The sequence below is a fragment of the Herpailurus yagouaroundi genome, unplaced genomic scaffold, assembly GCF_014898765.1.
Source record: "Herpailurus yagouaroundi ecotype Mexico unplaced genomic scaffold, PumYag 186, whole genome shotgun sequence".
Lineage (NCBI taxonomy): Eukaryota > Metazoa > Chordata > Mammalia > Carnivora > Felidae > Herpailurus > Herpailurus yagouaroundi.
The window spans coordinates 8,888,148-8,905,451 of NW_024412417.1; the positions used below are offsets into that span (position 1 = coordinate 8,888,148).

Sequence of the window (17,304 nt, forward strand, 5' to 3'; positions counted from 1 at the left end):
GTGACTTCTTAGGGTGGGAAGGGGGAAAAATCTATCTTTTCAAGCAGTTTGTGATTTAGTACCAGCTGGTCGAGTGAGTTGAAAAGCCTTCTGAGTCGTATGCCTTATTATTTTGAATGCCTTTTCTCTCTCTTGGGAGACTAGCTAACCTCTGCAGTCTTTCTTCCATGGCAAATGGCTCTAAAACTTTGATCTTCTCAAACCAGTTTGCCAGATGTAGCAGGTAGAGCCTGTATGACCTTTTGTGTGCCAATTCAACAGGGCTGATTGGAAACCATAAGTTAATCCTGTATGATGTTTTTTCTAGGCATTACAGCAGAAGTTCTCGTGGTGACCTCGTTCGAGGAACTGCAGAGAAGGGCCCCAGAAGCAAGAGGGAAGATTGTTGTGTATAATCAACCTTATGTCAACTACTCGAAGACAGTGCAGTACCGAGTCCAGGGGTCAGTGGAAGCTGCCAAAGTGGGGGCTGTGGCATCCCTGATTCGATCAGTGGCTTCCTTCTCCATCTACAGGTTGGTCACGATGTTCATTTGAAACCCTTTAAAAAAACCCGAAGATTGAGAAAAACCCATGAAAGAGAAACCCGTATGAAATAAAAACAAACCATTCAAATGAAAATACTGATTTGTTTACGGAATTTTCCCTCATTCCATATTTGGTCACTTGTTTGTAATGTCTTCTTTGGCCTTTTCAGGATTCCAAGCATTGTTTGTACATTCCTTTAAAAACCTTTCCACATCCGTGATGACCCCATAACATTCCTTATATAACCAATATGTTATGTATTTTCATTGGAGGGAGAACTGAATTCACGTCTGTGTTTCATCAAAGATTCCTAGTGACTTCAGAGGAAGCTAGGCCTTTTCCCATTGTTGCTAGAGAAGTGAAATAAAAATAAAGTGGGTAACGTGATGAGAGCTGTCTGTGGTGTAGTGGAAGGAGACTAGGGAGTAGAGGATCTTGGATACAGACCTCGCTCTGCCCCCAAACAAGTATGTGGCCTTAGGAATATTCTTAAACTCTGTGGGTCTTTGCATTCTTCTCTGTTAATCAGTGATGATGAAGAATAATAAATTTACAATATTACTTTTAGAATAAATGAGATAAACTTACGAAAGATACTCGATTATCTGTAAAGGTCTATATAAGTGTTTGATGGTATTTAAGGACAACATAAGTTTTCCTTTTTCTTTGTATATCTGATTGAGGTAATTGCAAGACCGTCAGTCTTAGGGTAAAATTCAGCCTTTCAGTGGATGAAAGTTCTGAAACTTGACCTGCAGGCATTTGGCCTAGTTTAATAGTTACATATGGTCATGCCACACATTAAGGGTGAAGTATTTGATGGGATAAACATGGATAAAAGAAGCACCATTTTAGTGTTGTAGCCTGGTCTCCCAAAGATAAAAAACAAAACAAAACAAAACAAAGCTTACGGAAACAATTGCAAATCGGGTTTATTTGGGTTTCAAGATCAGATCAGTATCTATTGTAAGGGAAAGCTTATTTATTCTGCACAATTTTTGTTTGGAGCTGGAGACACAGTTGCTTGATCTTAATTAGCACCCTACACCCTTGAAAATAATATAACTGATGAGACATCAGCAAATAGGAAACCAAGTCAAAAGAGAGTTGTCCAGAAGTGCAGAGAAAAGAGAAAAGGGACATTTTTCTTTAATGGGGATAAGATATCTTCCCAGGGACGAAGATGGGACATGTTAAAACTACTTGTGAAATGTTTTATGAGAGAAAAACTAGTTCCACTCATGTCATAGTGCTAAAAATAATGTGCTTTATAGGGTGCAAAGGTTTAGTGACTAGTGAAATAATCATGGATCCTATTCTTTTGGATGGTTAATCTTCCCAGGAGGGAAGTCCTAAAATGGCTAGCTTACTTCCCAGAATACCTCAGTCACCCCTTAGAATAACAAGGGCCTCGGCAATGTGGCCATTCACTATGATTTCACTGGTCGTGAGATCTAAATTATGGAGCTATTGGGTGATTGCCAAAAATATTTATTTAAGAACTACTATTTATAAGACTAATAAACTCCAAGATGACTTAGTGTACTGCAGTATACTAGGGTTAATTGACATTTTTTTTTCTGGTGTAATGACATCTGGAAACCCAGGCTATACCCTAGGAGCCCCAGAAAAATTTTGCCCGGCATAGGACATAGAAATGTATTGTTAGCCTTTAATATTTGGGATGAACAACTTATAGTGTATATTAAAAAGATGTTTTTCTTAATATTTCTAGTTCTAGACTGATTATAATCTTTCCATTGATTTTATAGCCAACCGTATTTCAATGGACTCTTGACATTTGTAACTCCATCTTTTTGATATTTAAAAATACATAATAACATTGCCCTTTACCTAGTACTTTAGAATCTTTCACATATGTCATGTTACTCATTATGACAACTCAGTGGACCAAGCAGAAGGGGCATTATTATACCCATTTTACAGATAGGGAAATAAAAGTTCAGAGAATTCAGCATATTAACATGTTTAAATATTACATCCTGAAAAATAAAAACAAAATGAAACAAACTCTTTTTCCACTAGTAGCTAATTGTTTCTTAGAGCTAATTTTCCTTAAAGAGTATTTTGTATTCCTGTCTCTAATTCTTCACCTGTCATTCATTCTGCAGACCATTTTAATCTGGCTTTTGCCAATACTGAAATGGAACTTGTTAAGGTCACAAATAGCGGCCTAGTTGTCAAATATAATGGACATTTTCAGGCCATCATCTTACTTAACCACTCTGAAACATTTGTCACTGTTGAATGCTTTCTAAATACCTCTTCTGTTTGGCTTCTGTGACTTTGTTCTTATATTCTCTTTCTCTTTCTTGCTCTTACTCTTTCTCTCTTTCCCACTTACCCTCTTCCTTTTCTGTTTCCCTGACTTCTCACTCTGAACATTCTACCTGAGCAGTCCCATCGTGCTTGTGGCTTCAGCCGCCATCTCTGCCTGTGACACTTTCCAAACCCACCTTTCCTTCCCATACTGTTGTCTGAGCACGGGGCCCATACATCCGACGACCTCCTGATCCTTCTTTTGGACGTTCCTTAGTTATCTCTTCAGTTTTCTTCAAAACTGAACTCACCTTTTTACCTCTTTATCCTGCATTTTCTACCTCAGGGAAGAGCATGTCATCTATTCCGCCTTCTAACTTAGATGGTTCTTGAGAACTTTTTTCCTCTTCCCTTATCCATCATTGCTGACAGTTACTATGCCTTCTAGGCTCTGCTCTTTATTAGTCATTTCAACAAATACATATTGAATAGCCCCATTTCCCAACATGACTCCACATTCCAGTAGTCAGGAGTCACTGACACTTTCCCAATGCACCAGGTTTCTTCAGGATTTCATGACTTTGCATATGCCTTCTCCCCTGTAACCTTCTATCCCTTTCCTCATTGTCTCAAACTGTCCTTTAAGATTCATCTTAAATGTTTCTTCTTCTGGGGAGCCCTCCCTGGTATCTAGCTCCAGCCAGGGTGAGCCGCCTCTTTCCAGCATTTCCACATCGTTCTGTGCATACTCTATATCACAATGTCTTGGAGGTAGATGTGATCCATGCTTTGGTAGGGTACACTAACTGTTGTATCAACTTCAAATCTCAGTCACTTAACACAGTAGGAGTTGATTTCATACTCACATAATAGTTCTAAGAGGGTGTTTAGCAGGTGGCCTTCTGCTCCTTTCCATCAACTCTAAGATCTCAGAGCCTTCTGCAGGATCTTTTACATCCAGCTGGCAAATAAAAAGATAGAGAGAGAAAGTCGATAATCAAACAGGAGATTTTCCATGGCCAGGTCTGGACACGGCCTACTTCACTTCTGTTCACATTTCACTGGTCATAATAAAGTCATGAGGCTGGGAGATGTGGTGTGCCTTTATGCCCTCAGTGACAGAAACTGTCCAGTCCATCCTGATCACCTGACTCCACTGTACGTTCCAGAAAGACATGGGATATCTTTCTGTCTTTCTCTCCATGTAAATATATATATACACACACATATATGTATATACGTATTTATATATATATACATATATATACACATACACACACACATATATATGTATATATATATTTACATCTCCAAATCCTCATCATCTAGTATTTTTGTTACATAATAGTCACTCAGGAACTGTTCTGTTGAGGGAATGAACTTGTTTGAGATTGTATAGTCAGTCATGGCAGGGCTTTCGTAACAAGCCAGGTGACCAGATTGCAAATGCTCTCTGACCAAACTGTATAACCTCTGGATAGTAAATACAAAACAACTTGAATTTTTAGGTCACTTTGCTCTGTATTTAAGGAAAATATACAGGTGCCCAGCATGCCAGATTGTATCTTTTTTTCTGCCACAACTTTCATGAACAATGGTGTTTTGAGTTGCTGGTTGAATAAAACAGCTCCCTTCTCTCTGGCAGATATTTCACCCTTAAGTTTCATGGGGGTGGTGATACTGGATTCTGTCTAGGAGTGGTGTAGAGGTCAGCAATACTAGAGAACAGAATAGAAATTGTAATTAGTTTCTGCCTGACTTCAAAATTAGAGAATCCCCTAAAATGCAGAACATGTGTTTTACCAGTTTGATTTGACATTTGTCAGTGCAGTTAACAATATTTGTTAGCCATTTTGGAAGTACAACAGTCACATGGTTACATGACATGTCCTTAAGAGACATCTGTAAAAAGTCCATTACTTGTTGCCTTCAATATCTCCAGGTTCATTGTTGTTATTTCTCTGCATTGCCATTGTCAGTATCTTTGTGCTCAAATTTACTTTAAGGAGAAGAATTTTTTTTTTTATTGATGCTTTATAATGACTCTTGTTCACATTAAGTATCAACTGGGACTCTCATTAGATCTTGATTAGTTTTTTTGTATGTAAAATACCTTTTGCCTTTGTCATAGGAGGATATTTTAAGGCTAAGTGTAATTGTTAATTTAAGTTCTGCAGAGGAACCATTTGTCTTACGTTATTTTTCAAATTAATTATTTTCTTAGTAAATATTTATCGAGCGCTTAACAGTTGCTCTGAAATTGCCAAGCAGTAGGGTTATTAAAATGAGTTAGGCATGTTTTTTTGTTGCCCCTCAGAAATATTCTACCTGGCTAAAAGAGAAGAAGGTAAGCTTAAAATATAAATGACTAATGTAATCTATTTTATATTTAGTGCTAAATGAATGATTGGGGGAAAGGAATGAAAGAAAGAAATGAACACTTATTTGGCACCTACTTTGTATATCTGTGCATCTCTGAAGACTTAGTTTGTTGCGATGAATTCTTTATGCAACCCAATGGAGGCAAATAATTGGTATGTCTCTTTTATTGAAAGAGAAACAGGTTTAGAATGGTTAAATAATCAAGTTACACAGGTAATGAAAGAACAAGGATTCATACTTAGAGTCTCTAGCTCTGAATTCCATGCATTTTGAATTATACCAAGCAACTCGAAGAGCTAATGCTTTGGAGTCTAAAAGAGGTAGCAGAAGTCTGATTAGGGCTACTTCATTGAGGATGTGTATTTGGGGTATACTCAACGACAAAGTTGAACTTAAATAAGAAAGGGAAGTGGAAAGACATTCTATACATGATCAAGGCAAGGAGGTGGGAATGCTTGATGAACCTGGGTAATACACAAGTAAACCAGTATGGCTGGAGCCAGAGGTTTCATTGGAGGTTAGAGAAACGTGATTAGGGGGTGAGTGGAAGAGACCCGGTTATGAAGAATCCAGAATACCAGATTGGGGAGTTTTAAGTTTTATGTAGAGGAAATGGAGAATCATTGAATGTGATCAAGTTGGGGGGTGATGTTTTAGAGCAATATTTCTCTAAAGATAGTCTCTGGAACACCTCAGTCTCACCTGGGAGCTTGTTGATATGAAATTATCAGGCCCCACCTGAGACCCCTTAAATTAAAAATGCTTAGGGGTGGGGCTTATGGCTTAACTAGCTCTCCAGGTGATTCTGATGCATGTTAAAATTTGGGAGCTGCTGTTTCAGAATGGTGACTACATGGCCTGCTATGAAAAGGAAAGAGAGGTTAGTGCTCTAATAATGCAGATGTGAAATAATGAGGGCAGAGATGATGGCAGTGGGAATGGACAGCAAGAGACAGCAAGGAGGGATAGTATGAAAAAATGATCAGTACTTGGTTGTATTTGAAGGGGGGGTGCAGGAGGAAGGGTCAAAGTTTATGGTAAGGCAAGGACTAAAAGTCATGGGATGAATCTGTGTTCAGTTCAGCACAGTATTTGAAAGTCATGAAATTTAAATAAAAAATAGGAGTTTGTGGTTTTTAGGGAAGAACCGAATCTGGCAACATCTAGTATCTCCCATAAGGCAGACCAGCTGAGTGGATAAGCCACCAAGTCCTTTTAGTTAATGGGATGTACCCTCTTCAGTCTTTCATAGCTCCCCAGTTTCCCTACACCCAGCCTGGCGACTGGAGGAGGAGAGGGAGAGGGAGGAGAGGAGAGGGAACTGATTGGAGGCAATATGAGCAGCTTGGGTTTTAGACATTATGAGGCATACATACAGGCAACTGTGAGAAGTTGCGTTAACCTGGTTTTCATATTTTGTGAAAAAAAAACAGGTAAGCATTTCCATTTCTCAATTATCTTCTTTTTGGATCACCCAAGGCAATTTAAAATTCTAGGCTGGCTTCCTTGCAATGCAGTACACCTGGGGACTCCCGCCTCCTGCCTTCTCTACATGCGAGCTCAAGAATGCAAAATGAGTTTCATATTAGCCCGAGTAAAATATAATTCAGAAAGTAACTCTACTGAGGCCAAACTGTCTGTTGTACTCCCATTGCCAAATACACATTTTTTTTTCCTCGTTATTTTCTCCATTGCCCCAGATAATTGAACACAGACTATAAGTTTTAATCGGCTAAGGAAGCAAAAGGCTTTCCCTCCACTCTCCTGTGAAAATGGCATCACTACACTGGGTGAGAATTCATGGAGGCGGCGATGGCTTGTTGATCGAACTTGCTTTGTGAATTCTCTTGGTTTATGTTTTATATCACTTGGCCTTTGCGTGCCATATTGATAAGAAAAGTGAAGAGGAGGAATAGCAGCAATCCAGTTTGAAGATGACTGAGATCTGATTGAATATTCAGCTGGAGAGAGAGATGAGTGAATCCAGGTGATGTGTTTGGAGCATCAGAGAGGGAGAGTGTTATACCATCTGGTGAGAGAGCTGCGAAAAAGTCTATAAATCACTCCTTATAATGATACTTAATTAATACAGAGTCGATAAATGACATAATTTGAAGCTCCAGTTGGGCTACATCGTAGAGTTAAATAGCTGCAGAGAGGGCTCTGATTAAAGCCATTACAATTTATAAAACATTCTTCATCTTAAAGCATCTTGATGAGATTTAACATGAACATTTTTGTAATCAGAGGGCCAGCTTAAAACATTCAGAGCAGAGGTGAAATGTCTTAAGAGGTCTGTTTTGGATGATTTTTGAAAGCCAGTTATTCCCAGGGAGTAAAAAAGCTTGTCCCCCACCCCCACCACCCATTGCTTTTTTAATGGGAGAAAATTAGTGCTGCTACTTCACACTTAGACCATCTTGGATTTTTGATGTCCTGGTGGTTTGGTTCTTTGGCATGACCTTAGCATAATTAGCTATCAAGCTTGATTTAAATTGTTGTGAAATATCATTGCAATTTCGGGGGGCATATGTGCCTGCTGGTGATTACAAAATAAGGAGGATACCACCGTGACTCAAATCGGTGCAACTGGGCCAGCCTCCATTAGTAGGTTCTTTTCCTGCCTTACATTGTTTTTGCTTAATTCACTCTGAGGCTCATAACAGATGCACAGTAATCAAGCAGAATGCCAATTCTCATCATTTATGCAGGTGGAGGGCCACTGTGCTCCCGAGGGGGGAAACCAGAGAAGACCCACACTGAACACAACATTTTTTTTCCTTCTCATCATCCTTTTCTTTTCCCTCTCTCTGCTTTTGAAAGGCAGATTCTTTTCAGAAGGCCTTTGTTAGAAATTCCAAAATGTTCTTTAATCACCGAAATCTTATTATTGCTTCAGGTAGTGTGACGGGCATACTACCTCATAATGGATAGAATCAGGCAGTGACTCTGGAGCCCCACTTCTGGAGTCGTGGTGCCTGGGTCTTTGTTCAGCCACTTGCCACGTGTGTGACCTTGGCAAACTGTGTATACACTCTGTGCCTCAGTTTCATCCGTCAAGTGGGGGAATTCATTATACCTTCTTCCTGGTGTTTTGTGAGCTTTTAAATGAGATATTAGTATTGCCTGACACATAGTACATGCAAAGTGCTATTGTTATAGAGTCTTGTTAAATGATGACTGGATGTACTCATTGACTAAAGGAGGAAGGAAAGGAGGGAAGTGTGGAGCGACGGAGGGAAGGAGGAAGAAAAGAGAAGAAGGAAGAAAGAAAGGAGGGTGGAGAAAAAAAGAATGTAGTTGATCCCATATCACTGTTGTCACTGCAGCGCTCTGCAACCCTAACACCAGATTGTCACTTGGATCTCCACCTGTTTAGTTTGTCCAAACTCTGTCTTATGTGTTTGCTAGTCTGCTTCTCTCTCTGAATTGGAAGTTCTCCTGGGGACGTACTGTGTGTCTTATTCATGTCAGCGTCCCCGGAGCCAGGCTCAATGCCTGGCACACAGTAGTGCTGGAATGAATGAATGAAGAGTTAGAGGCAGCCTAGCCTATCTGGTTCGCTAACACGTAAATTCAAGGTGTCACCATTTCACATTGATAGAAGTTGAATAATACTATAGGTGAGGTGACTAACCTTTTGAATTGCTACTTATCAAAAATAGAATCTCTGGCGTCTGAGAGGAGACTATATAGTTATGTAAATTTTGGTAAAGTATTGCAAACTGCATATTACTATGGTGCTTTGTGAGGCTGCTATAATTAATGGTCTGTTTGCATTCCTGGTACTGACTGTCATCTTTCATCTGCTCATAACCTTGATATAAAAATTTGTTCTCAGCTGCTATTTTGCATTCATAATTTTAAAATGTATATAAATGTTCACCTTCTATCTTCCAGCTTTCTCATTATTGAAAGCACAAGCTTAAGAATCATACCACTGTGGCATGTTTTTCTGAATCTCTAGTGGTAAAAAGAAATTAATGCATTTGGAATTCAGGTTTCAGGATTATGACAATGTTGTTTGCTTATGCAGTGCCCTTTGAAAAATGTCTAGTGTAGCATATGAACCAAAAGAATCCCGAGTAGCCTCAAGTCAGTCTTTTACTATTGCAGGTGCCTTTGTTCTCTTCTTCTCTCATGAAAGCTAAAGTCAACTCTTAAAATCCTCTTGCTTCCATTGGCTTCTTTAGCTTTCTGGAGAAAGTGCCAACCAGAAGGGTCTACTAGGGAAATTTTGAAGGCTAACAAATATAACAATATATAGACTGGGATTTGGAGTCTGACAGACCTGGATTCAAATGCAGATTCTGCCACTTAGAGATGGTGTCACCCCCCAGCCTTATGTTTACTACTTAACCACGCTGAGCCTGTTTCCTCATCTGTAACATGGGGAGAATACTGTTTACCTCTAGCGTTGTTGACAGAATGAAATGAGATTGAGCACTAGACATGGAACCTGACACATGGGAAGTAATCAGTGAATTATAACTGACATATTATTTTGATCATGGTCACTGTCGTCATTAACATCATTAGGTCATGACAGGACTGAGCAGGTAGCTTGATCCGAACTGACTTATCTTAGAAAGCAACGGTTCAGAACTCTCCACATTGTGGGCTCCAGAGACCTTGGTTCTGATTATCTTCTGATTTCAGGAACTACTCTTGTAGTCTCCTTCAGTCTTTGGCTTAAAACTCTGCTGTTTGTCTTTTCTCTCTTCTCTGGCCTCACACTGAATACTCGATACTGTTCTTTGTGTGTAAGTGTTAAAGATGTGGTAACTCAGACCAGTGATCAGTGACCAGCTAATGGAGATGTAGTAAGTTTCTATTTTAAATGCTTTCCAGGCTATTTTCCACCTCAGGGTCTTTGCACTCATTGACCCCTTTGTCTAGGGAATTCTGTTTCCCCAGCTTTTTATATGGTTGACTCTCTTTCAACCTTCAGATCTCAACTGAGAGTTTTGTTTTGTTTCCTGAAAGGGCTTTCCTGACTGTCCCAAGTAGAGTAGCATTTTCCCTCAAATTCTCTTACCTAGTACCTCTTCTGTATGCTCAGAATCTTGATAACACTTGGTGACTTTCATATAACTACCTATTACTTGTGTATCTCTCCATGAGAATATAAACTCCATGAGGACTAGACTATATCCTTCTTCTCTTTTTTAATACAATTTATTATATTTTATATATAATATAATATAATTTATTATATATAATTTATTATAATATATATTTATTATTATAAATTGGTTTCCATAAAACACCCAGTGCTCATCCCAACAAGTGCTGTCCTCAGTGCCCATCACCCACTTTCCCCTCTCCACCACCCCCCATCAACCCTCAGTTTGTTCTCAGTATTTAAGAGTCTCTTATCATTTGCCTGCCTCCCTGCCTCTCTGTAACTCTTTTTCCCCCCTTCTCCTCCCCCATGGTCTTCTTGAGAAATAGACTATATCCTTCTTCTGCACCATTGTATTCTTAGTACACAGGAGATTGCCTGGCACATGGCAGGTACTCACAAGATATTCGTAGAGTGAGTAGCTATTTAAAAAAATCATCCAAGATCAAAAAATAGAGAACAAACCAGAATCAGATACACTGAATCATGTCTGTTTTCTGAAGCCACATTCTAAAGTATCACATACTTTTTTTCCCAACTTTTTCTTTTTTTGGAAAAATATCAGTTTATGGTAAAAATTGAAAGAATATTAAATGACTCATAAGCTCTTTATAAGAAATTGCCTAACTTTTTCCAGAGAGGTGGTACCATTTTACATTCCCACCAGCCCTGTGTAAAATTTCAGCCTGCTCCACATTCTCACCAAAATTTGGTGTTGTCAGTCTGTTTAATTTTAGCCATTCTGGTGGGCGTGCATTGGTAGCTCATTGAAATGTGGATTTTCATTTCCCTTATGACTAATGATGTTGAGCACTCTTTCACGTGATGATTGGTCATTTCTGAATCCTCCTTTGTGAAGAGTTTGTTCAAGTCTTTTACCCCTTTTATAACTGGATTGTTTTTGAATTGTTGACTAGTAGGACTTTTTCACTTATTCTAGATACAGGTGTATTGCCAGATATATGTTTTGCAAATATTTTCTCCCAGTTGATGTCTTGCCTATTCTTTGTTTTTATTGTTGTTGTTTTTGTTTTGCTTTGTTCTTTGGCTTAACAGTGTCTTTTGATGAGGAAAAGTTTTGAAATTAATGAATTCTAATGTATCCATTTTTATTTGCATTCTGTGTTCACTCACATACCCTTCTTCAACATTCATTATTTAATATTTTGCCACATTTGCTCTCTTTCTCCTTTTCTGAATCACTTGAAAGTGACGTGTGTACAGCCATGAAGACACCTTACCCAGAAATACATTAGCATGTATTTCATACGAACAAGAACCTTCTCTTATAATGCAACAGCAGCATTATCATACCTGTGAAATCTCCATTGTTACACAATGCATGTTGGCCCATTGTTCCTCACTCTCAATAATGTCCCTGCTTTCCCGCCCCCCTCCCCACCCCAGAATCCCATCAAGGACATCCTTTACATTTAGTTGTCATGTATCTTTCGTCTCCTTTAATCTGGAACTCTTGCCTAGCCTTCATAATATTTTATTACACTGGCATTTTTGAAGAATACAGGCAGCTGTTTTGCACAATGTCCCTAGTTTGGGATTGTTATTTCCTCATTATTAGATTCAGATTAAATATTTTTGGCAACAATTCTCTATGGATAATGTTGCATCCCTTGTATCGCATTGCATAAGGAAGCAAATAATGTCAGTTTTCTTTATTAGTGAGGCTAAGTTGATCACTTGTCTAAGGCAGTATCTCTGGATTTCTTCACTGGAAAGGTACTTTTCACATCTGTAGAGGGAATACCTTGTAATCATGGTGAGTTGATTTGAGACTTTGTGAATCTTAAGTTCCCTAATAAAATTTCACCCAATGAAAATTTAGCATATGTTTTTGTTAAAATTTTTTAAAGTTTATTTATTTATTTTGAGAGAGATAGAGTGAGCAGGGGAGGGGCAGAGAGAGAGGGAGAGAGAGAGGATCCCAAGCAGGTTCTACACCGTCAGCACTGAGTCCAATGCAGGGCTTGGATTCACAAACTGTGAGATCCTGACCTGAGCTGAAACCAAGAGTTGGACACTTAACGGAAGGAGCCACCCAGGCGTCCCTGGCATATGTTAATGATTCTTGCCTGAATCAGTCATTACACTGCTGGTTGCAAATGTTTTCCTAATTCAGTTATTCCTCTCACATTTATTAACTGGCCTGCTTTTGTAAAGAGGAGCCTCCACCTTTTTCCCCTTCTCATTGTTTCTGAGTATCACTCCATGGATTTTTAAAAGTGTATGCATTAAAATTCATTACAGTCATTATTCTTTTTGACAAGCATCAAAAATTTCAAAGTGCTTAATAAATGTCAAAGTTAATATTTTACAATAAGCTTGAATATTTGAAGCATTGGAAGGAATCACTTTTTTATATCCAAAGGAACCCAAACTATCTCAGATAAGTCAACTGATTAGCGGGGTGTAATCAATACCATTTCCTCTGAACTTTCTCATTAACAGCATGAGCTTTGGAGTAAGAACTCCTGAAGTTATTTTTAGAGTTTACCATTACCATTATATACCATATGCAAATGAAGATCCTTCACCCCATACATAATTGCTGTTAATTGTTAAAATAAATGAGCAAAAATCTTAGATCCAGCGACTGCTCCTGATTTTCTCTAGATTTTTTTTTTCTCCTTTTTTTTTTTTTGCCATGCAGAGCTGATGTTGAGGAGTGTGTTTTCAAAGAACCCTTTCCAGGAGAAATAAGTGTCCCAGTGTGGGTTTGCAGAAGCCTACAAGGATGCTTCTTTGAGGGGAGTTTACCTAATTTCTGTGGTGGAGAACAGAAAGCTGTAAATTATGCACCCACTCCAACCCCCCCACGTCATCAGTGGTTGGGAAAGGGTAGCCAGCCTTGGCCAGCAGGTCAACGGTAATAGTTTAAAAGCTGAATGAATGTCTGTTGCTGCACTGGTTGACTGCTCCATAAATTACATATTTAACATTTAGGAGAATTTAATTTTTAACATTTCCAATTTCATTCATTCAATAAGCATTTTTTTAATGTTTGTTTATTTTTGAGAGAGAGAGCACTCATGCACGCAAGCCCGCGAGCCAGGGAGGGGCAGAGAGAGAAGGGGACAGCGGATGGGAAGCAGGCTCTCAGGCAGGTTCCAGCTCACCAACCTTGAGATCAAGACCTGAACCAGAGTTGGACACTTAAATGACTGAGCCACCCAGGCACGCCACAGTACGCATTTATTAAGCATCTTTTGTATACCAGGCCAGGGGAGGACCTAAGTTTTGTAGGACTAGGCTCTCATGTAATTTTGGGGCCTCTTTAAGAATAAGAATACAAAGTTGCAAATAAAAATTTAGATATAAATCAACATTTACTTAGAATAACAAAGAAATTATAACAAATTACAAATTTAAGAAAGCTGCCAAATACTACAAACATTACAAAATTCAGTAAAATATAATGTTTTTATTAAATACCTATCAAGCTTCCATATTTTTCCTATGTTTTTTGCTTGCCTACTCTTTGATTGCTTTTTATGTGACAATGCTTTTGTGTTATGTTTTGCAAAGAGAGAATAAAAAGAGAATTCAGTCTTTCCTCCAGCATGGTTGATAGAAATGTAGTTTTTATTATTGATAGTTTGGTAAAATTTATTTCAGGTTTACAGCTTTTTATTGGTAATATATACATTTTTAGGATTGTTGTCAAATTTTGGAAAGCTGCTATTAAGTTTCTTCCATGTACGAGCATTACGATTTCAGGACATTTTACCTTTTCTTGTATAGTGACAATGAGTTGACAACATTTGAGCGAGTTTGTTGTCTATTTCCTCTTTAGTGACATAACTTTTTGTTATCTTTACATTTGTCAGTATTTTGTGTCAAATCAATAAGAAATTTCAGTCTTTTTTGAAGGTGATTTACTCTTCACTATTTGTATTCCTAAATAATCTAAGAGGCTATTTGTCATGAATGCTCGAAGTACATCTCTTTCTCTCAATAAATCATGGTTTTTGTATGTTTTTTGTCTGGTATTGACAGGCTTGGTTAGGACAAATATGTTATATATCCTAACATGATATCCAGTAGGTTGACACACATAAATCATGTGACCTCATACATAACTGCACTCACTGTAGTACAACTATAGGTTGTCCCCCCTACAAACACAGAAATTCTGCTAAATTCCATTTTACCTGACTTCCTTAAAAAGGAAAAATAAAATATAAAATTAGAAGTTGTGTTCCTATTGGGCTTGCTACTGTCAGCACAGAGCCTGCTTTGGGTCCTCCGTCACTGTCTCCCTCTCTGCCCCTACCCTGCTCACGCTCACTCTCTCAAAAACAAATAAAACATAAAAAAAAAAAAAAAAAGAAGTTGTGTTCATAATATGCTCTGAATTACTGACTCTCTTCTTGACAGGAGAGTACTTCCATTTTAAGTAAGCGTAGACGAGAATTGACTCATTCATTTGCAGTTGGAAGAATTTTTCTGGCAACTAGCATCTGGATCTCTACCACTCTCTCCCTACTTTCATTGCCAGGTGTTGCAGGATACATTCTTAGCACAAGATGGCCTCTGGCCCTGCCCCTTTGTATTATGACACCCGTAGTCCCAGGAGCCATTTCAGGATGGCAATGAAACTGTGAATTGTGTAAATACGTCCCCATAAACTCAAACTAATACAACCCCAAATCAACTTCCTCTTGGCTGGATCCTCAGAATGCCTGTGTTCATCCCAGTGTTGTCCCTGTGATGGGAGGTGTGACATAAAGGAAGTCAGAGTGGATTACAAGGGTTGACACCTGTCAAGTGCATAGACCAGTGCTGAGCTCCTAGTCAGGTGTCTGCATATGAAGCTAACACCATCCTCTCCCTCCCCTGCCTCCTCCTCTTCTTCCTCCTCCTCGCTGCTATACATATTTTAGTGGACTTTTCAGTTTTTAGTGGTTTTGGAATTCTTATAAGCAGCTTCTTCCTATTTCTATTTCCTTTTCCTTTTAGAATCCAGATTTCAAAAATGTTAGAGCTGGATGAGCCCTTAGAGAACATCTGCTCCCCTCCTTCATTTTACAGGTGAGGAATTTGGGGCTGAGGTCACTTAACTAGTTAATGGCAAAATAAGGACACTTGTCTTTTATTATTATTTTTTTAAAGTTTATTTATTTTTGCCTGGGGGGCTCAGCATCTAACTTTGGCTCGGGTCATGAGCCCATGGCTTGTGAGTTTGAGCCCTATGTCGGGCTCTGTGCTGACAGCTCAGACCCAGGAGCCTGCTTTGGATTCTGTGTCTTCCTCTCTCTCTCTGCCTTCCCCTGCTCTCACTCTGTCTCTGTCTCTCTCTCAAAAATAAATAAAACATTAAAAAATTAAAAAAAAATTTTTTTTTAACGTTTATTCATTTTTGAGAGACAGAGTGTGTGAGTAGGGGAGGGGCAGGGAGAGACACACACACAGAATCGGAAGCAGGCTCCAGGCTCTGAGCTGTCAGCACAGAGCCTGATGCGGGGCTTGGACTCACAGAGTGTGAGATCATGACCTGAGCTGAAGTCAGATCCTTAACTGACTGCGCCACCCAGACACCCCTAAAAAAATTTTTTTTAGTTTATTTATTTTTGCAAGAGAGAGAGAACAGGAGCAGAGGAAGGGCAGAGAGAAAGGGAGAGAAAGAATCGCAAGCAGGCTCCACATTGTCAGCATGGAGCCCAACACAGGGCTCGAACCCACAAACTGTGAGATCATGACCTGAGCTGAAATTGAATTGGATGCTTAACCTACTGAACCACCCAGAAACTCCAGGACACATGTCTTTAGCTCCTGATACCATGTTTCCTTTCTTTCAAGTCTCCTAGGCAGATCTCTGTCAGAGTACCCCCAGCCTCCGGGGATTACCAGTATATCGATTTAGGCATGCATTGATTTTTAATCTCTGTGGGGTTCCTCCTCCCACACACCCCAATTGATATTTTTAAGAGTCAGGATACCCAATGTGCTTCTAAAATGCTACATGATAGTGTTGCTTTGCCCATTTTGATAGGACTTTTAGCAAAGGGAACCGTATCATGAACACTCTCACAGGAAATGAAAACTCACCTTGTGAAGAGGAAAGCTTTCCATGGGCCTTGTGTTTTCCTTTCCTCAGCAGGGGAAGAGCCTATTTGTCAGCTGCCTGGCTTTCCTCTGGTGCTTGGTTTTTAATCTCCAGGGAGGCGAGGCCGACAAAATGTCATCCCTTCTCCTGCTAAGGAAAGAAGCTGTGAAATAGATCTTCACTGCTTACATGCTTCACGTTGCCTAGCACCAGCTGTATCCATAACACCATGGTGTATTTAAAATACTTCTCCATTGGAATATTTTCTTAAAGGGATTCTGATGCTCAGAAATACCCCAATGAGGCATTGTGATATTATACTGATTTTTATCTTAATTGGAATAATTTCCCTGAGGAAGCTTAAGTTTATGGACATATGCCTATATATTGCTCATTACTGATCTGGATTTTCTGCTATAAATTCTAGGGATCTCTTATTAGGAGAGAGGAAGAGAAAAGAGCTAATGTATATCCAACAGCTTTTATGTATGTGCGCTATTTATCATCTTAATTGAAACTTAACAAGAGCCTTGGGAGGCAGGAGATTTAGACACATTTTACATTTGAGTGACTTGATTAAGACTGTACCATAGGACATTTTGAGAAAGGTTTTTTGTTTTTTGGTTTTTGTTTTTTGATTCTCCGTTTTCCAATTTAAGAACTAACAGTCCTGATATAATTGAACTAGAAATAAAGAAAAAAATACATAGCTAAGGATTTCATAAGATCATGTTACTAAAAGGTTGCAAAAGAGAACAGTGTGTTCCTTGAGACCAGGCTGAGAGAATAAAAGGCAGAGAACTACCAACCAATATCCGCACTGGCAGTAATGGCGTCAGCAAGGCCTCCACAGGCTTGGACCATCTGCTTTGGAAGTGGGATTTTGAAAGACATCTTGGTTGTATTTCTGTGAGGCACATTTGTT

General features: G+C 39.0%; 1 protein-coding gene and 1 long non-coding RNA gene across 9 annotated transcripts in view; one reads left to right on the forward strand and one right to left on the reverse strand.

Moving 5' to 3' along the window:
• CPQ (carboxypeptidase Q) overlaps positions 1-17,304 on the forward strand; it is a 465,818-nt gene that overhangs the window by 64,889 nt on the left and 383,625 nt on the right. For all 8 annotated transcript variants that reach the window (XM_040494042.1, XM_040494043.1, XM_040494046.1 and 5 more), the window contains exon 3: positions 308-515. In XM_040494042.1, the coding sequence (XP_040349976.1) occupies positions 308-515 (208 nt within the window). The remainder of the gene's footprint in view (positions 1-307; positions 516-17,304) is intronic.
• On the reverse strand, positions 431-16,505 carry LOC121042738 (uncharacterized). Its single transcript, XR_005796413.1, has 3 exons — positions 16,382-16,505; positions 3,675-3,769; positions 431-541 (listed from the first exon to the last, which is right to left on the reverse strand). It is a non-coding gene; the product is annotated as an uncharacterized LOC121042738 (long non-coding RNA).